This window comes from Mus caroli, chromosome 3 (assembly GCF_900094665.2).
Source record: "Mus caroli chromosome 3, CAROLI_EIJ_v1.1, whole genome shotgun sequence".
NCBI lineage: Eukaryota > Metazoa > Chordata > Mammalia > Rodentia > Muridae > Mus > Mus caroli.
The window spans coordinates 72,224,591-72,252,505 of NC_034572.1; the positions used below are offsets into that span (position 1 = coordinate 72,224,591).

A 27,915-nucleotide genomic window follows, 5' to 3' on the forward strand; every position below is an offset into this window, starting at 1 on the left:
AGAGAGAGAGAGAGAGAGAGAGAGAGAGAGAGAGAGAGAGAGAGAGAGAGAGAGATTGAAATTGTTTCAAACGTGGCCATTAACAAAACAGCAGAGCTGGAGAGGTGGCTCAGCAGTTAAGAGCACTGGCTGCTCTTCCAGAGGTCCCGAGTTCAATCCCCAGCACACGCATCCCCCACCCCCTCATAATGAGATCTGGTGTCCTCTTCTGGTCTGTAGGAATACATGGATGATGCAGAACACTGTAGACATAATAAATAAGTAAATCTTAAAAAAAGAGAAAGAACAAAACAGCCGTGAGCATTCATATTTACAAATCTTGGTGCGAACATGGTTTTACTTCTCTGAATAAATCCTGAGTGGAAATGCTGGTCATGTGGTAAGTGCAGGCTTAACTCTGCAAAGTGGCTCCACTGCCATCTGCTACATATTCCAGCTTCTGTTACTTTGTATCAATCCTGGTCTCAGACTGTACTTTTCAATTGTAGCCATCACACAGAGTGTGTAGTCATTTTAATTTGCATTTTTTCTAATAGATAACTGATCAAAAAATGACTGCTTCACCAGCTGTGCCTTCTGACAGACCCCACTGTGTCCTCCACATGCACACAAGGGAGGGGGCCTCGCAATAGCACAGCGATCATAGCCCCATGCTCTGCTCCTTGCCCCAGTGCAGCAGACAGCTCGGCCAATGCTTGTGAGCACTTTCCTAACTCATTCCTAAAGAGGCCCGGTACTGGCTGCCTTCTGTTTTTATTTAGTTCCACCCAGCACCCTGTGCTGACTGTTTGTTACTATGAGCTGCTTATCTGAACTTCCTATTCCTTCTGGATAAGGCCTGGTGGGTCTGTAAGCAGGCTGCTGTCTGCCCTCTATCGAGGTGCCCACGCCATAGTGAGCCAATGCTCCTTCCTTGGGATGCAGAGGGAGGACGGACGGGTGCCAGCAGCGCTGGGCAGCACTGGGCAGCACTGCCACTTCTCTCCCCGACAGCAGGCAGTACAAACACTGATTGCTCTGCTGCTCTCCCAACTCTATGTGCTCCCCATAGCCTTCCAATAGAGAGTCTTCTGCTTACACTATGCTCTGTGAGGTGGACTACTAACTGCATGCATCCCCGCTGGCCCCACACGGAACTCACAGTGATCCTGCTGCCTCAGATTCCTGAATGGTGACATTAGATGCATCTGTCACCAAGCTCTGCTTCAAAATCTAGTCTTTAAAACACTGATCAGAGGGTGATTTGGGTCCTAGTTTCCAACTGACCCTAACTTCCTATATGTTCTCCCGGCAGCAGAAAAAAGGAGGGAAGGTACATGTGCCAATCCAATCTCCCAACAGTCTGTGTGACCCAACACTCTGTGTGGTACCGCCACCAATGGGAATCCACCAATGGGAAGAGTAAGCACTGAAGAAGAAAGAGCATTTTCTATGTGTGAACTATAGCAGAGGCTTGTAGCAACATATATGGTCAAGAAGGGCAGAGGGATTGGTATATAAAGTTAAAGTAACGCACTAGGAAAAAGAAACAAACGAGGAGGATCACTCATGGAAAGTACGCAGAGTCCCCTTTAGGTCTCGGGAGCACAGGAGCAAGGAGAAAGAACACAGGCAGAGACACGGGACCTGTGGGTCAGCAGTTTCCTCAAGCCCCTCCCTAGCACAGGAGCAGGAACATGGGAAATGCTACCTACTGAATTATAACAGGCTCTGCACAGACAAACAATGGAGCCCTGGCATCCTGCTCTGCCTTACAGCATGGGTTCACTGTTATGTACAGACTCCAGCAAGAGAAGGATGGTGAGCACTGAGAGCCTTGAAAACACTACAAGAATTATATACTCTCAGACTAAATACTTCACACTCAGTCCCTGAGTGTTCCTGAAGAGTTCGCCACGCACATCCACCTCAGAGTGTCACCGAGGACCTGCTTATTTGCTGGAAAACAAGAACGTTCTAAAGGAAAAAGAAATATGACTCTCAAAAGTCAGGAGAAAGCAGCTGGGAAATGGTCAAACCATCACAGAGAGAGATCACACTGGTTGTACTGTGAGGAAGCTCGACTGCCATACAGTCAGTGAGATGACACGTAAGCTCTATTGATTCTATTGACTGTTCATAGCCCTACCAATAGAAACAGGCCTACTGGAGAGGAGCCAGGTTAAATGCACTATGATTTGGCCTGAAAGTCAACTGCTAAGCTCATATTATCTTGGAAGAAATCTAAAAATCCATGTTTCGGGTTGTTTCAGCAACACAAACCTACATATACCCGATGCCCTAGAGCTTAATTAGTTTGTGTTTTTGAGACATGCCCTCAGTATGTAGGTCCCAGTGGGCTTAGGATTTACCATGGGGCCAGCGAGGGCTTTAACTTGTGGTCTGCTTGCCTCAGCCTCTTCAGTGCTGGGCTTACAGTATTTTCCTCCAGTTCATTTTCATCATGGTGTTTTACCACAGCACTAGAAACCCTGTGAAGGCAGCCACCATGCCTAGCCCTGGCCCTTACAGAACCAAGTCTCTTCTGGGAAGGCTCTATGGTTGAAAAGTGTATAGCACCACACTGCACAAAGGAAAGCAGAATTACACTGATGGTTTTTGATTTGCTACACAAAGACTAGTCTGGGACTCACACGCTAGCCTCAAACTTGTGTGCCACATGCCCAGAATTACATTTCTTTTTACCATTAACCTTTTCTTATTAGCTATACAATAAATGGCAGAGTTTACTAAACAGATTTGGGGCATGTTGAGACAGAGTTTCATGTAGTTCAAACTGGACTTGGACTAGCTATGCAGTTAAGGATAATCCTAAAATCCCAGTCTTCCTGCTTTGACCTTCCAAGTACTGGCTCATATAGAATTTTTTTAATATCACATCTTATCAAATACATACATGTATCAAAACCATACAAACCCGGGTGTGTAATAGTACACACTGCTAGGCAGAAATTTCCTTAGAATTAAAGCATTCCTTTGTAGAAAGAGGAGTGAAGCTTACTAAGATTTGGGAAATGAAACTTACAGGGCTCAGAAAGTCAATCAAAAGCCCCAAGGAGCTCCTGCTGCTTAAGGATGCTTGGGATCCCTCCCTAAAGCTGTGCAAGCAATGGGGAAGACCGGCCAGGCCAGCCTGTTTCCGGCAGAATTACAAGGTTACCGCTTTTATTTGGTATACCAGGGAAGATGAACAAGCGTAGCTTTGGGAACTGGCAAGACCTAGGCGGATACCCTAAAACTCCATCAACAATGTCCTCATACATGTTGGCGGGGAGAATGCCATCTCCGTGTCGCTTGTACACTGTGTGGCTGGAATTTCACTTGAGGCTCTGAGTAACAGACATGCCTACTGTATAAACGCACTGCGGTGATTTTCAACAGATTAAGTAAGCCTGCCATTGCATAACTCTCCTCTCCAGCCTACCTCCTTCAACCATGGAGAGCCAAGCCAGCCAGCAAACCTAAGAGGCTGCCTCCAGACTGCTAGTGCATACGAAGACTCAGAAGAAACAATTATACTTCACACTGCTATCTGCATTTGTTTAGCAGAATTTCCCTCTTAGAAACAGGTTTAGTGTTAGTCACTTAAGAATGAAGAGTTGTGGGCTGGAGAGATGGCTAAGCGGTTAAGAGCTCTGACTGGTTATGAGTTCAAATCCCAGCAACAACATGGTGGCTCACAACCACCCATAATGAGATCTGACTCCCTGAAGACAGCTACAGTATACTTACATGTAATAAATAAATAAATCTTTTTTAAAAAATGAAGAATTGTCATATGAGAAGAGACAAGGGTGCGTGGCTGGATTCCCAACACTTAGTAGATCAGACAAGAACAGCTCACATCCAAGGCCAGCATGGGCTACAAAGCAAGATCCCATAAACTAAGAAGAAAGGAGGGACAGACAGCAAGAGCAGCAGTCACTCTGACCCGTGGGGAGGTGGGAGCCTCTGAGAACCACAAGACACCATGACCACTATGGGCACAGGGAAGGAAAGGGGCACTGCGAACAGCATGACGACTGGAGGGAGGGCTGAAAAGCCCAGCCTCTGCGGGCTGGGCTTGTGACTCTGCTCACTCTGCTCCCTGGGCTAATGCCCACATTCAGCCTGTGGCCACAGCTCAACTGCCAAGCTGAGACCAGATTCCGTTTGAAGGTGCAACACAGTGTGCAAGGTCACAAAGAGTCCCCAGAAGCAAGTCATGTGATGAACTGTGTGCCTTCAATGCCAGAGAAGGTTTGTAGCTTTTTGTGGAGGCTGACATAAATGTATAAGTATCTCATACTAAAAAGAAAATGGGAAAGTGAAAGTAGACATGTGTTCAACTCTGAAACAGTATGCAGGAGAGACAGAAAGTCCAAAAGACCTTAGTCTCCTCTAAGTACAGAAAATAAACACAGGGAGCTGTAGAGATGGCCTGGGTTAAGAAGACTGTTCCAGGAGCCAATCCTACAGATCCAAAGCTGGCTGCAGGATCTCCACATCACAAGGCAACAACAGGATATCTGAGCAGTCTCAGTGCGGATATAGCACTGATAGAGAAGCAGGAGCCAGAGGCCTTGAACCAGGCCAATGACTCAATGCAATGAGCACTTATTTACAAGTAAAGAAGCGAGGACAAAAGGGCGTATTGTGGGAACACTGTCCCACACTACAGCTTCCACGACAGGATTTTTTTCCTCCTCTTTTTCCTTTTTCTTGTGCAGAGAGGTTGCAAGGGCGGAGGACGGGTATGAAGGGACGGGAGATGAGTGGGGTTGGGGTGCATGATGCGAAAAGCATCAATAGAAAGTACGCAAAACAAACAAGACAAAGCCAAACGCTGTTCTGGAGAACTTGGGTTTGGTTCCCAGCACCCACCTGACCACTCACACAGCCATCTGTAACTCCTGCTCCTCCTCCGGCCTATGCAGGCAGAACTCCTATACCCATAAAAATAAAAATAAAAAAAAACCTTAAAAGGATATGAAATGAAAGCAAAGAGCTGCAGGCGTCATGTCTTACACACCACTCTTCCTCTTCAGAACTCTGAAGAAAGATCCTGCACATTTCTCTTTACCCTAGAAGAAGGCATATTCCCACGAGCGTTTCCGCTCCAGTAAGAAACAGACAACGCTCTGAACTCGGTTTTATGAAGTTACCTAACAAGAACAAGCACTGTTCGTGCACCAGACGACACACTAAGACCACAAAGAACCTGAGTCTGTTTCTGCTTCATGGTAACCGCAGGCCTATGGGAAGAAGAGACGCATGGCGGTAGACACGTGAACATGTGTACATACATGTATGAAGGCATGTACATATATACTCACACAATGTGCAAAAGTCTCACTAAATAATAATCCTGACCATCTGTAAGGATTTCTCTCCTCTTTATTACTAAAAAATGGTCATCAAAATCCAGTTATAGGTCAAACATGTATTTTAAGAGTTGGAGGAAATAGATCAGTGAGCACACGTCTAGTACGTGGGAAGGAGGGAGAGAGGGGGACAGGCAAGTGAGATGGGCATGGTGACACATGCCTATAACCCCAGAACTCGGGAAGATCACAAGAGGATTGCAAGCTCGAGGCCCACCTGGGCTACATGGTAAGATGATGTCTGAAAAAACAAGCAGCAACATAACTGAGTTCATTTAAAAGCCCTCTGAACACATCTCCCAGTCCCAGTGGGGCTGCTTCAGGGCTCCAGCTGCAGAAGGCAGAGCTGCAGGCCCAAGTTACTAATGTAACCTAGAGAAATGAAAACAGCCAGGGTGTCGTAAACAAGACTCATCCAAAACGGTTTCCTCTCTAACCTGTTGATTTGACCTGAGGCATTTAATACTATGCGCTACTTAAGTAATGATTTCTTGTCTGATGGGACAGGCTGTTCTTTTGTAGTCTGGCTGGTTGGTTGCCCACATGAATTAATTAGTATTCATGAGCATGTATCACAGCCAGGCTTTCAGCAAAGCGCCTTATCTGTGCTACTGACTCCTATGTGATATTTCTGGAGTCAATCTGTTGCTACTCTTAAAATTAAATGGAACAGGCTGCTATATCCAACTGTTATTTATAGATTAGTCTGAAAAGTGCCTGGAGCCTAGATAGATCACTGTTATGATGCCAATTTTAGTCCTGATGACCTTACCTAATGTAAGAGAAGACAGCCAGCTCCTTGTTCCATGACAAAGGGCTCAGCTCAGTCGCCTCCTGCAGGTGTCTACCACCCACAACCAAACAGGAGAGTGTTGAGGATACCGGCACATCTTTCTGAGCTCTGAAAGTCATTCTGTTTTAACATAGCCATGTCTACCTGTTAATCACATCTCGCACTACTTTACAAGACTTTTTCACATTTCATGTTTAAATGGTCAACAGTTACCAGGTGCTTAGTAGTGTATACCAGGCACCGTGCTCAACACTTGATGTGGATTACAGGATTTTCAAACTTAAATGACATCAGTATACTTTATTTTATAGGATGAACACTTCCCCCAAAAGCCACAAGGCCATTAGGAGCTAAGCTATGATTCAGACCTAGGATGCCTCTTTGGAGGCCCAGCTTCTCAAACGTAGGCCAGAGGTCAAACTCAGGTGCTGTTCTGTGCATACATCCATCTTGTGTCTCAAGACATGTTCTCTCATGTTCTCTCACTGAGGAGGCTGGGCTTGGCCAGCAGTGAGCGACAGGGATCTTCCCACCTCTGCTTCCCCAGTCTGAATTATAAGCACATGCCACCACACCCAGTCTTTTTTGCGTGGGTCCTGAAGACCAAACATGTCTTCATGCTTACTAGGCAAGCACTCTCCTACTGAGCTTCCTCCCCAACCTGGGAAGCAAACTCTTACCCACTGCGTCACAGTTTCCTTGTTCTGATGTCCTCTAAAATCCTCCTGAGGTTTACGTAACGTTAGCTGATGTAGTTGGAAGTCTCAGTGAGTAGTGACATCAGGGATCAGAGCCAAGCCAGTGCTGCTGGTGTTGGTCTATTGCCCTCTTCTGCCTTCATTTTGGTCACCAACAGTGCCTAGTTGGCAGCACTCATTGGCAGATGGGACAGAGAAGACAGACAAGGCTGCTGGAGGGTCACAGGGTGAAGTATTGCTGGCTCATGCCTGTGTCCGTCCCCTTGCACTCAGTGAAGAGGAAGGTGAAGGAAAGTATATGTTTAATTGATAGCAAAGTTACCTTGAATTGTTATAGCGGCTGGGTAACATGCATCAGGAGGAAAGAATTCAAATGTCAGACTGAAAAACAGCATGTGTCTCACACTGAGAAAACCTGGGTCCTAGTATTTGAAAGGCAATGAAAGCCAGGAAAGTAAACAGTTAAAGTTTTGTAAGAGACTAGGATTTAAAAAAAAGAATGAAGATACTCTTGATGCTGAATATTCTAGAAAGAAATTTCCTTGTGCTCCAAAGAAAACTAGTCTGCTAAGATTATACAATGCACATTTATAAAGCCAGATTGTATAATCTAAATCATGCATGAGTCAAAAAAAAAAAAAAGAGATCAATAAGTTACAATTGGTTTTACAAAGTTATTCAAAATCCTTCTTTAAAAGGAATTACAAGTCCCAAAGCCTGGCATGAGACTGGAATTATTATATTTTCTTAAAGATTTCTTTATTATTATATCTAAGTACACTGTAGCTGTCTTCAGACACCCAGAAGAGGGCATCAGATCCCATTACAGATGGTTGTGAGCTACCATGTGGTTGCTGGGATTTGAACTCAGGACCTTTGGAAGAACAGTCAGTGCTCTTAACCGCTGAGCCATCTCTCCAGCCCTGAGACTGGAATTATTTATACCCTCAAATCAGGTTGTGAAAGCAAGTGGTACACGGGCTTGACCCCACTTGTCCTACAAGTTCTCAGTGCACAGGACATGCATACCTCTCAAATTGCCGCTTCTTTTCCTGACAGTATTCTCAGCTCAGAAAACCACTGTCCTTTATGAATGGTTAATTCACCAATGTTTTTAAAATGCCCTTATTTCTCAAGTATTTGTAAATGGAAGTTGAGTGCCTTTTAAAGTAAAAACAGAACAACACTGCTACAGACCAGAGTGTGAGCTAGAGAGGCAGTCTACATGAAACTCCGATTCAAAATCAAAACTCAGGACCACCTTGATGGCAAACCACTCTAATCCCAGGGCTTGGGAGGCAGATGCCGGTGGATTGCTCAGAGCCTGAGGCTACACAGCGAGAGTCAGTCTCAAACAAACTCCTGATGATGAGTTTGTTAAATGAAATTGGAAATCTACTAATGTTATCTGAACATATCATGAAGTTATTAAAACTTGAAGATATTTTTATGAGTCCTTTACAATTTCCTATAGCACTATGCACATGACTGCATTTTGTAAGCACTCATACCACACAAAGTAAATTAGTATGCCTAATAAAATTTAACCTCTCAAGATGACTATATAAAGAAATGAGAGCTCCTACAGTATAAAAATGCTGTTTTTAAAAGGGAGAAAATGAAAATGGAAAAGCTCTAAGAGGAATGACCATGAAGGCATGGCTATTTTCTCAAACACAAGAACTGCAGAGCTAGATGTCACAATGAAAATTGAATATTCAGAAATTAGAAATTGATGACCCATTTTTTAAAACGCCAAAATGTCATGAGTTGTGTCACAGATCATTTGGAGGTGGTTATCAACCAGGAGATTGTTTTTCCATGGCGGTTACTGACTGAATCTGGGCACTTCCGAAAAAATGAGCAGCCGCTCGTGAGCGCACTGTCACTGAGGACAATCCCGCTGGCTCCTACAGCCTTGAGAGCCTCTGTCAGGAGCAGCTCTCTGGCTTGGTAAAGGTGCAAGGGGCAAAACCAACATCCACAGGAATCAAACCAACAGCACCACAGAAAGCAAACACCCAAGGGCTCTGCATATATGGATACAGGCAGGATGTGACAACATAAAACAGGGTCCTATCGTGTCCCAACACACACTAAACACACAAAGGACAGGCACACTTAGGACAGTGCAGGAAGGTGATATCACACAAGGAGGGCCCTGTGCTTATACTATGGGATGGATAGATGACCCAACCTCTGAAATGCTAAGAGCAAGTGTGGGGTACTGTGATAAGAATGAAGGGAAGTGCGAGTAATTTGTAGATAACAGAAAGTTCAGTTTTACTCCAGGACTGGCGATCACAAAGTGTGGGGGTCTAGGCATATTTGGGTAAGCACATGTGTGCTGGGTGGGCCCTGCCCAGACCCTAAGAACTTCCTCTACAGCTATTTACCTCTATGGCGTGCAGGATACTGATCTCTACTTCCCACCGGAGCCCTTCTTCTTACTTCATACAAGCATCCTTAGCCTGTTTAGCCTGTGTCTGCTTCGTATCTGGGCAGATGCTCAAGGTCAAAGATAACCTACAATGTCCTCTTTTCTACTTTGCAAAAACCCTTCCCCTCAACAAACAAAAAGTGTGCAACGAGGAGATAATAAAGCCAGGTTCCAACAATCTTAATGAGGAAACAAGGATTCTCCTTATTGCACAAGATAGCATATGTTTCTAATTGCAAAACAGCCATGCTTGCACATCTGCCCAGTGGCAGCACAATTAAAAACAGGTCCATCAGATTGACACGGTTTCTGTAAGTGTTCGGCTCCTGTCATGCTGTAGATAACAGAAAAGCACTTAGCAGTAGCTACAGGCAATTTTCCAGTAATACCTGTAAATCTTTCTACAGCCATCTCCACACGGCTATCAAAGTGAGCTCAATGACACATCAGTTAAAGTAATTGCTTTTAGAAACTTGCAAGGTTTGGATAAGAAGCAAGCCATACCCAACATCTCTGCGGTCTTCCTTCTGAAGGCATATAACTGTCACTCACCATCTGTCAATTTATGTTGCCAGGCCAGCCCACAGCCATTCACCCCCACTTTACTCTACTCTGCCCATTCTGTTCTGGCTCCAGGAGGCTGACCTCTATAGAAAATCGCAGGTCTGTACCTTAGCTGTGCCCTTGCTCTCTGGCCTCTTGCAGGAGAAACTGGCGGATGGAGGAAAGAACTGGAAGCCAGATGCTCCACCTTCCTCACTGTCAGAGACAGGCAGTCTCTGTTCCTGCTCCAGGACTCTGCAGTTCTGCTATTACCTGCTCTTCCTTTGCTGAGACTAGCCCAGCTATGCTTACAGAGTTCCCAGACTCTTAGTTCCACCTCATTGGCTGTCATGCCACTCTATGTCCTTACAAGCAATCCTTTAGGCAGATGCTTTCAGTGTAAGATGAAGAGCCTGCTGCTGGCCATCGTGTGGTTCTAAGCTGGTCACTTACATGCACCGTGTGGACCAGATCAGCTGCCAGGCACTGCTTCAGCTTCTCATCGCTGCTGGTTCCATGCAGCACCAGATCAGGCATGTACGTGGCGCAGTAACCTGCCAGAAGTGAGCGGCCAAAATTTCTAACATTTGGCTTGCTGGTGCTTTGAGACCTAGAACAACATTTGAAATATTAAACACATAGCTAGAAAGGACACACTTTTCATATTACAGTGGAAACAAAACCTCCAATGATACAAGAAAATAGTTTTCCTGTAGTTCAAATCAGGGTCCTCTAGTAAGAAGACTATAAGTATGAGAAAACAGGGGGTTTGGGAGAAAAGGAGGTAATTTTTATTAAAATGGAATCCTAAAAAAATATACTATTTCCATGGCTAGTTAAAACTTCATTCTTAAGCTAGATGTGGAGGTGCCTCTCCTCAGTTTAAGGCTAGCCTAGGCTACATAGTGAGACTTGTCTAAAGAACTTAGGAACCTGCTCTTATATATCATACTGAATGTGTACCAGAAAGCCTCTGTCAGAGGGATAAGAGTGAGGCTGGGGATCATAGTGCCAGGATGGCTTCGTGAATCCGACCTATCTGCAGAAAGCAGTGCCCACCACAATGAAGAAGAATAGAAGGAATCTTCTAGTTGCAACTTTTAGTCTTCACAGACCAAAAAACCAGCAACTTGGCGGAGAGCTGCTAAAGAGGCTGAGCGGCAGGAGGGAGGCCTCAGTGAGTGTGATTATCACCTTAGAAACAGGACATCCACAGCCAGCCATACTTATTACATAGACGTGAGGGGACCCTCTCCTCCTTGCAAGCATGGCCACTGTGGCTCTTCACTCCCCCAAATGTCTCAAGAACTGCAAAGACAGCCAACCACCTATCTCTGTCTAAGAACGTAGCTGCACCGAGATGGTGAGCATCTTTGGAGATCAGACAGGCTGGGAACCCTTGAATGTAAGTGGTAATACCCCTAATATTTAAGAGAAAAACATGTGTTACATATAAAGTCATCATGAGTGGCTAACATGGTCACAGTGTCAGGCTAGGGACAGATTCCAGTTCCCTGTGCAGTGTTACCTTGGCAGAGGCAGCTCCACTTCCAAGGACCCTTCAGTCCTGTCACAACTATGACCTAGTTCTAGCAGGGCTAAGACGCACGCTTCATCATCACTGTCTCCAAGAGCACTATCCAAGCTCTCGTTCCTGGGAATGTCTCCTTCGCTCCTGTAGTTGCCCTTACCACTGGCATCCCCATAGGGGACATCTTCAGCAATCAGCAGGCCATCCTGCTGTCTACATCTATTTGGAACAGGCTCTGATGAAGGTCCTTTGTCGCCTTTTAATTGCACATCTCTAGTCTGTTCCGGCAGTCTCTGGACACTTTCTGCAGCACAAAGGGAATGTGCAAGGGGGCCATCAACTTGGCTAAGTTGTCCCACAGCATGTGCCATGTTGGCCCGGAGGCCTCTGTCCTCAGAGACACCTTCTCCCCCTGAAGAGTGGTCCTGAGGCGTGATATCCTTTTCAAAGTCAGCTTTGAAGGAGCACCCTGAGCCCTGCTGCTCTTGAGTCAGCCCAGCGTCCATGCTAGAGCTGGCAGAGGCACTAGCCCCATGTAAATGTCCACAGGCCTTTAATCGCTCCTCCATTCTTTTGGTGCGGCTTTCAAAGTCAGACTCCGGGGAAATGGAACTCCCAATGTGGAAAGTGACCTTTTCGACAGGAGGATCCTCCTGGGAATGTCTGTCAGGGCAGGGCCAGGCTGCTGACCGCTCTGCTCGCTTCTTTAGCATCTCCCCATGCAGCTTCGAGTGGAGGGTTTGTTGGTCCATCCTCCTCCTTACCCTGGGCACCTCACAGCTGGGAGGACTTGAAGAACAATCCTGGGCTGCCTCTTGGTCATTCTGTTTGTCCTCACAGAATATGCCTTGAGGTATCCATGAACTGTCAGGTTCTGCCTCTCGGAAGCCCATACTACTGGCCTCAGAATTCTGCTCTGGCCTCTTGCATCTGTTCTTTTCAGGTTTGTGACCCAGTTCGCTAGTATTAACGCCTTCCGAGATCTCAGCTACTACTGTAGGCTCAGGGCTCCTCCTCTCAGTTGTCCCCTGTGGTAGGATTGGTGGTACCAGAGCAGGCTCACTGCTCACGGTAACTACCACATACTCAGACTCTTCCACCTCTCCTTTTTCCAGGGCAGTGACAATCTTGCTCCCGTTTATAACCTGGTCATCCTCACTGGGATTTCCACTCCACGTCAGCTGATTCTCTTGCAGTTCAGAGCAACGGAGAAAGTAGGTCAGAACATAAAGAATGCGCTGGACCAAATCCCTCTGCTTCCCAATCACCACCGTGCGAGTCAGTCTCACCGGAGAGCCTATAGCTCCATAAAGGTCACCTGTGGGGTAAAGATGGACAGGAGACAAAGCCCTCTGGTGTTAGCATGCATGGATACGTCTGCCCTTTAAAAGAAAAAAAAAACAGGTAACTTGATTCACAGACTCCAACCACTTTTTGACGCACAAGATATAGAATTTCTAGGAATGACCATGTTCCCCTGATACTGGAGAGCAGGTCTAGAAGATAACACAGGCTGCAGCCCAGTACCAAGCTGAGCACATCAGACCACAGCAAGACTCTGCTAGATACACAAGCCCCTCACTGTGCTCAGGTGGTTGCACACTGGCCTAAGGAACGGTTGAAGGCACTGCTTTGCATAAATGAACAGATGAAGTATGACATATCTGGAGATATCTTGCAAATTTGAAATTTTCTTAGAACACTCAGGTGGGTACTTTCTCAGGGGGAGGACTGGGGAGAGTGCTCAGTGGTTAGGAAGAGCACGTGCTGTGCGTGTTAAGGATCTAAGTTCAATCCCCAGCTCCCACGTTCTCACTGGGCAAGGAGTCTCACAACTGCCTGTAACTCTGCGTCGGCCACCTTCTGATCTCCTCAGATACCCGCACTAGCATGCACACACTCCCACACAGATATACAAGCACCTACACATAACTGAACATAAAGAAAAATCCTAGGAGAGTAAACCTGAAGGGTAAAATGCAAACTCAAGAATTTCCACCAGTAAGAATTAAATCAATTAATTATCTTAGTAGAGTGATTTACTCTAAGTAGATTCAGTTTAATTTATAAGAGAAAATTACTGAGTCATGAATAATGAACCTGGAATATCTCTTTATTTCATGTGATATAAAAATTCTACAGGACACAAAATGTCATCTTAGTATATGCTGATAAGTGGGTTAAAATGGGCTAATGAGCCAGCTTTGAGTTCAGTGTGAAAGGGAAAAGATTACAGAAGTACTTCAATAGTGCTCACAGAACACACTGACATAAAGGGTTAAAAGGGATTAATGGAAAAGGAAAAGTTAAATTGGGGGTGGGGGAACGAATGACAGAGTAGAGAGGGAATATAGGGATAGATAACTAAAGACCTTTTTAAAAAGTCCTATGGAAATCTAATACCATAGAAGCTTACACACACACACACACACACATACACACACACACACAAACACAGGAGCACAAGAGTTAAAATAGAGTTACCTACAATAGGGCAACAGTGTTCCTATCAGATACCATGAGCTATCAAATAAAAATCCCAGAGCCAGGAACTGGCTATTTCTTTTTGAGTTGTTGACTGATGAGATACTATAGACCCCACCCCTGGCTGCCTCAAACATGACAAGCTATTGCCAGCATTCTTAGTTATCCTCTAGAATTTCAGAGTAAGACACCACTGCTGAAGACACCTCATAGAGAACTCAGCCAGTACTGACCTGGAAGCTACAGCCACAGCTGGCTAGCTGGCTAGCTTTCACAGTGCTGGTGGGTGCTGTGCATGCTGGGCGGTGGGGAAAAGGAATCAGTCAGACCCAGCTGAGAGCCCTGTGAGCTACAGAAACAGCTGGTCTGGTAAAACATGACCGCTGGTGCAACAGTGGCACAACTGTCATGGGAGAAACTAATCACTCTTTGCGTGGAGTTAAGTCACGTTTCACAAGGCACAGCTCATACCCAGCATAACTATGGAGCTAAGAACCTATGTCTGGCCAGGTCACAGGCTGCGGAGAGAACCTGCTACTGTGGTTCTGCTAAATGAGCACAGTACTCCTAATGACTGACTGTTGCTCCCATAGATCAGTGCATCTTCTAAGCCGCATCTGAGAAGCCTCTACTTATTGTACATCGTTATTAGCACAGAGACCCACAACTGACCAAGATCGAGAAGATAACGTTCAGCCCTAAACAGAACACACATACTGTACCCTCCTCTTCTCAAGGATCACTGTAGAAGAGGGAACAGAAAGAATATAAGAGCCAGAGGCAGGGGATGACTACACAGCGTCTTCTGGACACAGAGGGACAGGCAGCTGCACAAATGAACTCACAGCAGTCTTGACAAACCAAATTCCAGCATGATGATGGAAGTTAGGTATAAGATCCTACCCCCACCTATGGAGCTATGGGTAACTGTTAGCTTCTGGGAAAAAAAGAGACAGTTTTCTCAGAATATTGCCCCTGGTAAGTCAACTGTACTCCAGGGTAACACCATACACCCAAGAATGGCCCAAGAATATTTGGGCAATACAAATTGGTCTTCATGGGCTTTAAAAATCAAATTAAAAAGGACACAAGGTTAGGTGGGGGAGGGGTGGATCTAGAAGCACTGGGGGAGGGAAGGTGAATATGATCAAAACACTCGAAACTCTCAAAGAACACATTTTTAAAAAGGACCGTTACCTAACTACTAAGTCATCAAGTTTGGTTGTTTGATTATGTTTGCTAAGATAGACAACCAATGTTGACTATGCACTTAGCTTACTTGGGTAAGCTGAGAGCTTAAAGACTACACCCTTATACAACCAAGCCAGAGTCAGAAGTGATTGAAAAGTTAACCAGAAGGCTGAAGGCCACCAGTGCTGGCAGGGGTGTTGCATATGTGAGAGGCGACTTCAGCGAGGGTTACAAAGAGGAAGGCGGGAAGTTCAGACTCAGCTGGGGAATGCATCCCTAGAGAGGCAGGAAGCCACAGGTTAGAGACAACTAAAATTAGTAGACTGAGAGCGAGAGAGACTGTGAGAATGAGCAGCAAGTTTTCTCTCTAGGGAACCATAAGGAAGTTTGTCCTTCGCAGAGTTTTCCCGTGTACACAGCTTCTAAGAACATTTACAGAGCAGGACAGAAATAATAACAATAAACAATTTTCTCTATAAAAGGATAGGACTGAAGGCTAAGGGAGCCTTAGCATCTGAGAAGTCATCCTGGACTTCAGAGTGAAAGCTCAGAAGTGTGGGGAGATGAGATGATGCTATGGTTTGGCCTGAAAAGACTGCCCTCAGTGCAGGCTAATAATGCCAGGCCTTCTTTCTGACCCCACCTCCCCAAGCTTCAGCACATCACAGACACTTCGGAATCCACGGGTGTTTCTGTGACAGCAGGCTCTGTGCTACTACCACAAGCAAGCTGGCCCTGGTGGTGTGGGCCTATGGTCCCAGTGACTACAGAAGCCAAGGAAAGAGTTCAAGGCCAGCACAGGTTATACAGTGAGTTCCAGGCCAGCCTAGACTGCACATAGTGACTGTGTCTCAAGTATGAAACAAACAAGCAACACTTCCCACCCCTAAGAAAAATACACACATGTAAAAATTGTACCAAATGGCTTGAACCTTATATATTTTAAATTAATTTTCTAAGTGTTGGAGCAGCACAGTCTATGACTTTGCATGTAAACAAGGTACACAAACAGGGCTTCACCAATCATAAAGAAGGGTTATTCATGTAGCCACAGCACAGCAGCAAAACGAGAAAAGAGGCACAAAGTCCCTTACACAGGGGATGGGCTCAAAATCTTCCACAAAAAAAATGGAAAATGGGGAATCTTTATTAAAAGAAGATACTGTATTTGTAAATGAAATGGATAAAGGGAAGACGTTGCTGAGTAAGGGCTATGGACATAAGTCAGCCAGAGTGCCTACAAGCCTGGGGACCCAGGTTCACTTCCCAGTGTCCACAAGAAGCCAGGGATAGCCACATGTGCTTGTACCCAAACTGCTGGGGAACAGAGAATTCTGGGTTCTGTGAGAAGGCAAACAGCAACAGTACTGACATGGTTGTGTACACACACTTGTGCGCACACATGCACACGCGCGCACACACACACACACACACACACACACACACACACGCCTGAACGGAAAGTCATGGTAAAGGTTGGATAAAGCTGGACGATAGTTACCATCAAAATCAAGGTGGGCAACATTGTCTGTAGTTATAGGAGGGGAAACGGATGTACACTTTCTTGTTGGATTAGATTTACAAGCATTTTTTTTTTTTTTTTTTTGCCAGAAAATAACTAATTGCTGGAAACAAAGGATAATGCTCTGCAACACACAGGTACATTTCATTCAGTCCCTCCTGAAGAGTTCCTTTCCTTGTCCATCAAAGGAAACCTCACAAGTGTCTTAGATGTGAGAAGTACCACGTTTGTGGTAGCCAAGTCTGATGTTCATTTAATCCTTAGACTCTGGTGAAGAGCAGATCTCATCAGGGTGGAGAAAAAGAGATGGCCTGTTTAAAACAGGTCAAGTGGGATTACCCGTTCTGAGAGGGAGAAACAAGAGGAATGAAGAGTGATGTATATAATCCTGATGTCTGTGAGCCCCACCAAGCACTGTGATATGCACACAGTAGGGATTCTGGGAAGAGGACGGAGAGAGACTGGAGCAGAAATAGATTTTAAAACAAGGACTCCTCAAAATCTAAGGAGTTTGGTCTGTTCATCCAAGAAGGTCAACGAACGCCAACTATGAAAATCCAAGGAAAACCCAAGGAAAAGTAAAAAGACAACCCGAAGCTGAACTGTCAAAAAGCCAAGGGCAAAAGGGCAACCTGCAGGTGGCAGGAGAGAACCCACTCCCACAAGCACAGGTTTCTCACCTACGGCAACAGATGCCACCACATCCTAAACTCACATTTTACAAAACATGTGTGTGAGTCCTGTTTCTATCATACTATCCTGTTGAAAGTCTTTTCCAACCCACTAATGGCTTCCACAGGCCATGGTGGCTGGTATGCTTAATGTGGAAATCCTTGGGCACAGTGCCCACGGGGGCAAAGTCACCGGATCACTGCACTCCTAGGAGCAATTCCTGATTACTGTGACGAGAGACTGCAGCTGAGCTCCTCTGCTCAGGAGGCTGAGACACCACACGGGTGAGAACAGAAGTGCAGACTGTTTGGAGGAGCCCTCAGTAACGTGGGAAAACCATTCACAAGAAAACCATTTTTATTACTTAGGAACCAGAATTAAAATCACATCTGCATTGTTTATCCCCCAGAGCTTACATTTTCCTGCCTACCGTGGCACACAGAAAATAACCGTAATCTAAGCACACTCTCTGTCTAACCATGGAAATGCTTCAGCATTTGTGATAATGGAGACTCAGTCGCTCACACTTGTCTTTATAAGGCTGTCGGATGCCTTCTCTGTGCAAGGCTTCATTCCCTCTGTAACTACTCCGACCAACACCCAGTCCCCAGAGGGACTTCTCAGGAAGAGAGAGCTGAAGACCTTCGGGGCCTATGATCTCCAATGAAAAGCAACAAGCTAGCCCACAGGAAGGGATTTTGCCTTATTATGCTGAACACAAGGAGACAGTGGCTCCTAGTTAGCTCAATCCCACAGGAGAAGCATTCCGAAGTCTAAATGCATTTATCTAATTAAATGCATGCTGCTTAATTACCACTGTTTGAAAATCGACTCTGCAGCAGGACACACTGTATTTCCTTAATGTCCAGCCTATTCCCCTCCAGCAGTAAATACTACACTTAAAAAAAATTATTTTCCCCAACTGAGAACAGCAACATATGTTCTCAGGGCTAGTCAACCCCGAGTGAGGTGGTAAGTTCGGGACTTGTATTTGTCCCAAGTGTCAAAATATAAAGCTCTGGGGTTTTTTTGTTTTTTTGTTTGTTTGTTTGGTTGGTTGGTTTGGTTTTTTTTTTTTTTTTTTTTTTAATTTTTTTAGCCTTTGTTAAATAGCCCAGACTGGCCTACCACTCTTAATCCTCCTGCCTCAGCCTCCCAAGTTCTGGGATTACAATCATGTGTAGTCACTTCCAGTCTACCATGGTTTTCCTATCCACAAACTCTTTAGTTAATTCATTAAAGACACGCCTATTACTTATTCTATGAGACCTGTATCTTCTTTTGTGTCTCCTGGGCACAAGGACAAGAAAGTACGTTTACTGCTATAAATGAAGGGTGACAGGTAGAGTGAGACTCTCCTCCCTCCATGAGCGTACACAGCTTGTGCTGTGGTGTCAGCTCTCGGGACAGCTTGGGAGACACTGTTTTAGGGCTGCCATGCTTTCCCCCAGCACACTGCTGTCCCCAGCAGTTACCATTTGAAGATTCCTGCAAGTTAGCCTTCTCCCTGCATGTAAACGCTCCACGATGTAGTTACAGGAGCAGCATCCAGAGCAAGGGTGCTTGGTGCAAGTGACTGCAAGTCATAGCAAACACAAGCCCAGATCCCATCCCAACTGATGTCTGGAGTGCTTATCGGGCCACATACAAAGGCCCAGGCTCTACTGCTAACATACAAAAAGAAAGGCACAGGAATGATAAGTGACAGCCTTCAGAAACAAGGGAACAATAGGCCTCTAGCTCCCACACCCCTTGCACACTCTTTTCCAAGCACTAGGGTGTGGTCAAAAGACCTGACCAAGGCTCAACATGGTCCACCAGACATGTGACTACTGAGGCTTGAACAGCTGTGACTCAACTCTGAGTTCCAGCACATGGGTGGGACAGAATGTCATGTGATCATACCTTGTCACTCTAAGGCTTGCTGAGAACAAGGCCTCATAAACTCAGATAAGTAACCCCAACCTCACCTGCCAACCCATAAACACGGATGGGTTGAGGAAGTAATGCTACCATCAAGTGCAAGGACCAAGTGACAGATAAGACATGGGATCTATGGCACAGTCAGAGCAGTGCTGAGATGTAAGTGTGCCACTTCCCTCTGGTCTTCTCTCCCCAGCCCCTCCCACAACAGCCCTCACTCCTTTTCTTGCTCCTCTTCCCACTGACATCTCGCAACATTTAAAGACATTTTGATGGTTAGAGCTTTAGGAAGACAAGGGCTGTACTAGCATCTAGCGAATGGAAGCCAGGAATATTGCTGAACGACCTATAAGAAATGAGACAGCCCTCCCCTGCCCTATCACAACTCGACCACAAAAAATTATCTGCATAAACAGTCAGTAGTTAAAGAAACTGTGATAGGGTGAACAGCCTCCGTTGGCGTGGAGGACTCAGTTTACCTACGATGTCTCAAAAGAGCAGAACAAAGCCACCAGTGAGGGAGTTGGGGAGGAGAGGAGCCCACCAGTGTGGATCTGTGGGCCTATCTTATTCCTGCAAGAGACAGTCTTCGAGTGACTTGGTCAGAAGGCCAGTATAAGCTACAATTTCCAGCATATTTCTTTTCCTATTTCATCAGACACGAACTCAGATTAGATACTAACCCAGCTGCGCCCAGAGAGGATTATATGGATGTGTTTTGGCCAGCATGTTCACTGACTGAGAGGTACGCTTCTCCGAGAAGGCTTTAATGGGAGGGTGGTCAACAGGCATGACAGTTGGTACCCAGGCCAGGTGATAGGTTAACACCGCAGTCAGTAAGGCAGCAAAAAACCTTGGGGAAACAGACAAAAGCATACCCAGATTAGCCAAATACAGGACAAGGCATGTCCTGCACAGAACATGCGCTGGCTCAGGACTGGTCCACGAGTCTCAAGAGGGTTATACTTACTGGTTTTTGTTGACTTGTTCAATCAGAAGTATAAATTCCTTGAGAAAGCGCTGGCAGAGCTGGTTTTTCTCCAAGGTGTTTGACATCATGGTAAGCCAAACTGGTTCTGCTATCCTTGGAACAGAATATAAGTTCCAGATAGTCCCTCTACAGGAAAGAGAGGGAATAAGCTGTAATAAATAGTTACTGTGGGTATCTTAGTATCAAAGAACAAAGCTGAACATTGTTATTTGGATCTATATATTCCTTAAGGAATTCAAAAATAAATGAACACAGGTTGGCAAACTACAACTAACACAAATCTGATTGCTACCATTTTGTAAATAAAGTTTTATTGGGACCCAGGAATGTTCATTTATTTATGCATTATCTATTGAGTGCTTCTGCAGGACAATGGCAAAGTTAGGTGGCAGTGTAGAAACCCTTAAGAGAAAAAGCACAGCATCCCTAACATAAAAACATTCATTTAGAAAATAATGTATGAGGGTGTAGCTCAGTGATATAGTACCCGCCTATCATGCACACGGCTCTGGGCTTGATCTCAAACACTGCACACACACACACACACACACACACACACACACACACTCTCTCTCTCTCTCTCTCTCTCACACACACACACACAATATAAAAGGTTAAAAAAATTCAGTGTCCTTTTTCAGAATTTATAATCATTTTTAAAATTTATTTTTAAATTTATACATACAAGCTTAAAAACTGTACAGGTTTCTAGGGTATCATACAGTCATTTTTAGGTGCTACTTATTTTGCTTTTGTGGTAGTGAGAATCAAATCCTGGTCTTTTTGCATGCCAGACAAACACTCAATCACCGAGTTACATTCCCAGCTCCACACAGCATTCTCATGGTAAAGAAATACAGATCAAGAGCTGGGCATACCAGTAATCCCAGCACGGAAGAGACAGGCAGGAGGCCTGGAGTGTGAGTGTGAGTCAGCCAGCTACACAGTAAGACTCCATCTAGAATAGGTGGGTGGGGCACACACAGATACGCAGGACAGAGAAAGCACGTGCTAGGTTGAAAATGAGACCGCTAGGTGACTCAGCTCTACTGATTTCTAGTTAACGCGCTGGCTTTCTAAATCAAACACCCATCTTGTTTTAGATAAGAATTGCACAACGGCTCCTCCTCACTAACATATGCCAACTTCTAATGCAGATACGTACATACTTAAGGGTACGGTGAGGATGGGGCAGGCTCTGTTTTAAGCTACATGGCTCACACGTGTAAAAACTTACTCAGACTCTCCACGGCATAAAAAGGAAATTCAGCCCTGAATGAGTAACACAGATCTCTCCCAAATCAAGATGGAGCAGGCATGCTCAGACTAGACTATGTAGCTGTGTACCGAAAGGGATGAGGACAGAAACACAAACCTACCTTGGCAAAACCAGGAAACAAAAAAACTCCACACTCTCAAAGATAGCATTTACTGCGATAAGAAGCTATGACTCCCTAACTGGACACAATGCAGGGATCAAAAGATGCTGGGGACTCCATCCTCAATGAGTCAATCTACATCATAGCTGTCCACATGTGGCTCTGGGGACATTACAGAACAGGGGGTTCCACAATAAGGAGACTCATCACTAGAAGAGGAGGCTAACTCTCCCTCTCCCAGTAGTCTGGGAGACTAAGACTAAAGACTGTAAGTGCCCAAATACCAGAGATAGTGAAACAGTCTCTTCTAGAAATGGCTGCATAAACAAGGGCAGAGCAACGGCAATATACATGGACATATTAACACTAGTGAGAAAAATGTATCCTGGTGTCCCAAACTAAACTAAATACCGTAGGCAACTAGTGACTGCTGGGAGAGGGAGAGTTAGCCTCCTCTTCTAGTGATGAGTCTCCTTATTGTTTGTCCACTGCAGAGTGGTCATCCCTGAAACCATTTACACAAGAGCAAACTCAGCAAGCCGTATTTCTCTATTTGTGCATATAGGCATGTAACAACAGCAGTCTATCATCGTAAGAGTGTAGGGGTGAGAAAGACACATGAGAGGGGTTATAAAGAGAGTACAGGGAGTGGGTGGGTAGGGGAGTGGGGGGGGGAGTGTATTGGGGACTTTTTGGATAGCATTGGAAATGTAAATGAGGAAAATACCTAATTAAAAAAATAAATAAATAAAGAGAGTACATGGGAGGGGACAAAGTAATAGCATTCTATTTCAATTAAAAACATATCTATACAAACAATAGCAGTGAAGATGATTATAGTAGCAAGGTATAGGATTTACCTACAAAATTTATGTCTCAGCTGGGTGTGGTTACACACGACTTTAATCCCAGCATTTGGGAGGCAGAGGCAGGTGGATCTCTGTGAGTTCGAGGATAGCTTGGTTTACACACTGAGTTCCAGGACAGCCAGGGATATGTACTGAAAATGTGTGTCGAACACCAACCAACCAACCAAAATAATACTAGTACATTATTTTGTCTGTTCCTGGAAGGGCTCACTGTCTAACTACAAAAGTCCTCTATAGACACAATTTCTGGTTCTTTATTTTCAGGTTTTCACCTCTGAAAGATTAGTAGTGTGATTAGATTAGCATCCAGACACTCACGCACAAGTCAGCTCCGAATGTGGCCACAGCAGGATGACACTGCTGCCCTCAATGGAGACCGCTTACTCAACACCTTCAAGGCACACATCACATGATCAAGCTAAACAGTTCCTTATCTACAGCTGGAGGTCGGAAGCTGTAGTCATTTTACTTCAAGCAGCACTGAGCTCATCAGCAAGAAATGTCCTAACATTCTAGGAACTGTAATGTCTTTACCCCCTCAGCTATTTGCCACACTGCTTTTCAGTGAGACTCCATTCCCTGTTAAGAGACTGGCTCTGAGGAACGCAGATGAGCATAAAGGGGGGAAACCCCATCTGATAGCAGATCACCCTGCTAACCACACTCTGGGCAAGGGGTATAGAAAACCAGTGCTCATTCACAACAACTGGTGGAGCTCTGGATTAGTTAGAAACTGCTTACAGCATCTGAGAAGGGACATCATTCGATTCACTATCCAGACCAGGGCGTGTACCACAGGCTCGCATGTGCACTAGATGTGCCCTGGCTAGGTCTCCACAACATGCACATATTTTCTTCATGCGCTCAGGGCACAGGCAGCACCACACACTTGGACCCCAGTTTTAACATCTGTACAAAGGATAAAAAGGCTTTGCCTTCAAAGTTTATGGGACGACAGATATAAGATCATGAAACTGATTACAAGACATCTTTAAAATTAGTGTTCAGTTCATTCTGATGAAAACGATCCCATTATGCCAGACGTGGTAATGCACACTTTAATCCCAGCACTCAGATGGCAGAGGCAGGAGGATCTCTGTGAGTTTGAAGCCAGCTCAGTCTAATAGGCAGTTCCAGGCCAGCCAGGACTACATAGTGAGACCCCCCACTTCAAAATAAACACAAGACAACAACCCCCACCCCAAGAACACAACAAACAAAACACTGACCCCATTAAGAACTGTCAGGCACAATGAGAGTTATTACTCAAGGTTTGGCTTTACTTACCCGGCTCTCATGGGTAGCGACACTAAGATGACTAAATATGGCCAGTCCCCCAACTCTTTTAAGACATAGCCTCGTGGCAGCTGGTCATACTACTGCTCATCACTTCCTGTTGGATTTCCAACCTTGAACTTTACCTGAATTCTCCCAGTGCTTCCATCAGACGGCTCACATAGAACTGGACTCGGAGACTTGATTCAGAGATCTTCCTACAGGAGATCATGGCCTTCATGGAAGAGAGTGAGCCACGTTACTCTCTAAGAAGAAATTCCTCTATGACTGGCCTGCTGACTCACTAATGAACATCGATGCTATAATACATTTAAAATATTGATGGTAATGACATTCTTCCTCATCAAAACCAGTAACTTCCTTCCCTACAGCACCCTGGTCTCTAGCCTTAAAAATCCTACGGTCATCATACAGGACATGCTTTGGTCGCCTTATGCAGGCCATCACCACATAATATGTCACTTTAAACTGCAAATCTCTCCCCCATTGGCCAGTAGGTCACAATCATATCACCTTCCATTTCCTTATTTAAGTGTTTGCCTGGAATGGAATCCGGGCCCTTACCTTTTCGATTGCACCCTTCAGCCTGTTCATGTGAGATTCAAACAGGGGGAAGTGGGAGAAAAAGAAGTCCTGGAAATCCCGCTGTGCGGCCTCTCTCTCACACAAGGAAAAGATGATGCTGATGGCGATCTTCTTCCTTCTAACCATGGCTGGATTAGAGCTACACGTTTCTTCGGCCAAGCTAAATGTCTCATCAGTTGACCTGGAGGAAAATTAGGTTTGAAAAGCGGCCATGTATCACTGAGTTGCTGAAGGTAAGCTGTCTTGTCATGGGGTGACACTCAAGAGTGCTTGTGCAGAATACCGAGAATTCAGCCGGCCAGCCATCTACCTCCAACTCATTCTCTTACTCCTTTATCAGGAAAACCAAGAGGATATCCACTTACCACATTACACATCTTACACACCATCCACCATCTTACCATCCAAAGAAGCTCAGATGAAAGCCAGAGGCAGCTTAAACATATGACTCTCACCCTTCTGATTGCACTTAGGAGTGGGAGAATACAGGGTCTAGCTAGAGAGGCACTCGTGGGGTAAAAGTCTTTGCTGTGTTGCACATGCCCAGTCACCTAAGCTCCATCTCTGAGATCCACTGAAAAGGCTGATGTGGCAGCACACAGCCATGACTGAAGCATCCCCACTGCGAGTGACAGGCAGGGACAAAAGAATTGGTGATGGGACACTCGCAGGCCTGCTAGCCTAGAATACGACACAGGGGAAACAAGAGAAACCTTGCCTCAACAAGACAAAAGGCAAGAACTGACTCCTGAAAGTTGTCCTCTCATACTCACGGTGCTCTCTGACACATGTGTGCCCTAGAATATAAAACAAACGGACCATGGAAACTCGGGTCCTTGTTTTTTAATGATAGGTAAGAACAGATGAGAGACTCAGAAGTCGGGTCCTGTGGAATATTCATGCTTCGACACTCACTGGCACCATCCCCAAGGCTATTAATACCAATAGATGAAGTAACTCCTCTAAATGCTCCGAAGAGGCCATGTGATTAACTGGCTGAGCACTCTGGGAAATCCGCTAAGCAGAAAGGCTCAACGCTCTTCTAATACAGTCAAAGGACTCTACTTCTGTAATAAAAGAATTACAGAGCCAATAGCTTCTTAATACCCATCTTAGGAATAATACAATTACGCTTTAACCAAGACTCTTATTTAAATGCTATGGAAGAGTCACGAGAGCTACCACAATATCTACTAACAGCAAGAGGGAAAATAAAAAAAAAAAATTGTTTTGTTCTACACCAAAGTAAAGGCCAGAGTATACTGCAAATTAGTATAAGTAGCCTGTCACACAGCAGCATGTGGCACGTTTTCTTTGTCACCAACTATACCATTTTTAGGGCTCTATTCACAGTCTGCAGTCTCTTGTAAGTTTTGAACTATATGGGATTTTACTAACACACACACACTAACATTTACTAACATACGGCCAAAGCTGCACGGTTAGGAAAGCAATGTTAAAAAGAAGGGAGGTGAGCACGTGTTCTAGGCTCTGAGGCGTATGTTTCTGCTCTCTTTATCATCCCCTGGGTGTGGGTGATAAGGTCACTCCTGACCTGCAGATGTGGAAACACCCCAAATATGCTAACAAAGCACCAAGTCTTTTCTCTGAGAGACCTGTCCATCCTAGTGACAGAGAAGGCTTGGAGAATCATGCAGACTGTCACAAATTTTCACACAGAAAGTGACCTGATATTTGAAAAGGCTCCTACTCTTTGTTATAAAGTCCCTGTATTAAAAGCTTGTTCCTAAGCACCAGTTGATTTCTGTTACACAAATTGAGATTCTAGCCAAGTGTGGTGGTGCACATCTGCAGTCCCACCAACTCCAGAGGCTGAGGCAGACAGGCTGAGGATATAGGTTTGAACTCAAGTCCAAGGACAGCTTAACAGTGTGATAATGTAAAACTTGCCTCTTTGCTGAATGCTCTATTTCTCATCTTTCTCGAAAGCAAAGCACTCGCATCATTCCATTCCTCCTCAAGCCACGGTGGACTTCCACGCGCAAACTGTGATCATCACTGGGCTCTCATTCATCTCCTTCTCTACCCTCTAAACAATGGTCAACTCAGCTATGAGTTTTAGCATAGCAAAGAGTGCCACCTGCTGAACTGCTGTAAAACTTCCCTAGCTGAACAGAGGCCAGATCTCACTGTCTTTATCACACATTTCTTCGAGCATCTAAAGCCACTGGACTTTAGTGTGTAGTCCTGGATCAACTCTCCACAGTGAAACAAATCAGAGTGTCCTAATTATCTTTTAAGTATTATTCCACAACAGAGAATGCTTGAGAATGTTTCAGAGAATCCAATTGTATAGCCAGATACTTTTTCATACTCTCTACAGGTCCATGTGTGCTGCACAAGCTGTTTTGGAGTACAGAAACTGCAACAGTGCTTGCTTGGGGACAGAAAGCTCTCTGGCAACGATTGTAGAGTTATAACCCAGGATGCTGCCCTTGCCAGTCCAGGCTCTTGGAAATCAACAGTGACCACCCTGACTGACCCATCAGCTCCAGCTCATGCTACTGGATGTTCTGCGATGTACTACAGGTAAGATCCAGAAGCACTCAGATCAGTTAGTGGATTTTAAAACATGAGCTCACATGCATGCATGCATGCATGCATGCACATACGCGTGCGCGCGCACACACACACACACACACACACACACACACACACACACACCATGGCTACTCACTTAAGTCTTTCCCATACAGAGAAATCACACAGAGGAGGCATGGAAATCCATACTCTATCACATGAGAGTGTGGAGTACAGAGTTAGACCCTATGTCAACAAAGAAATAAGTAAATGAAGCTGTGTTTTGTTACATATACTCTATATGTAAGTACCTCAAAATCATAATCACTCAAATTTAAAACTACCATCATTTTAATACATATGAATAAACTATAATCGATATCAGAGCTGCCAAGCACAGTTACTGTTGAGGTCAGATTTGAAGTTACACTGAACCTATGAAACAGATAGTATGATGAGCCTAATAATGTCCCACTGGCAACTTTGTTCAATTTAATAACTAAAAGGCTTGCAAGGGGCATGTCTCCATGTCTGGCTCCTTTGGGATTCGGGTGTTTCTTCCTAAGGGATGAAATGCCCGAGGCTCCTCGGCCCCCACAGGTATCAGAGCTATTGCTAGCTGCAGTATACAAACAGGTGTCCAATACCCCAAGCTTGCCACCTAGCACGATGAAGTCAGAAAGGAGCCAGGTTTACATCATCCTTAACTACATGTAACTCTCTTTAAGAAGAATATTCTACTTATTTATATTAAAATTAGCTTTCTTTTTTCAGATACGGTCTCATCCCATAGCCCTGGCTGGCTTGAAACTTGCTACATATACCAGGCTGTCCTCAAACACATCTGTCTCTGCTCCCTGGGACACACGTGTTAAGAGTTGAAGGTGTATACCACCATATAGGATAGGAAGGGTGTTTTTAATTACTGTGGACTTCCTTTCAAAGCCAGAAGCTTTTGATGTCAGGCTCTGTTCCAGTGGTAATGTGTACCTGCACTCCAGCACTCAGCTGTGAGAGGAGCTGTGTGCCTGCACTCCAGCACTCAGCCGTGAGAGGAGCTGTGTGCCTGCACTCCAGCACTCAGCCGTGAGAGG

General features: G+C 45.1%; 1 protein-coding gene across 7 annotated transcripts in view; it reads right to left on the reverse strand.

The window, feature by feature from the left end:
* The window catches only part of Fnip2 (folliculin interacting protein 2), a 108,608-nt gene that overhangs the window by 12,797 nt on the left and 67,896 nt on the right, over positions 1-27,915 (reverse strand). For all 7 annotated transcript variants that reach the window (XM_029475398.1, XM_029475397.1, XM_021157839.2 and 4 more), the window contains 6 exons: positions 24,260-24,461; positions 23,821-23,909; positions 20,131-20,277; positions 19,844-20,013; positions 11,366-12,686; positions 10,291-10,447 (listed from right to left, as the gene is read on the reverse strand). In XM_029475398.1, coding sequence (XP_029331258.1) covers positions 10,291-10,447; positions 11,366-12,686; positions 19,844-20,013; positions 20,131-20,277; positions 23,821-23,909; positions 24,260-24,461 — 2,086 coding nt within the window. The remainder of the gene's footprint in view (positions 1-10,290; positions 10,448-11,365; positions 12,687-19,843; positions 20,014-20,130; positions 20,278-23,820; positions 23,910-24,259; positions 24,462-27,915) is intronic.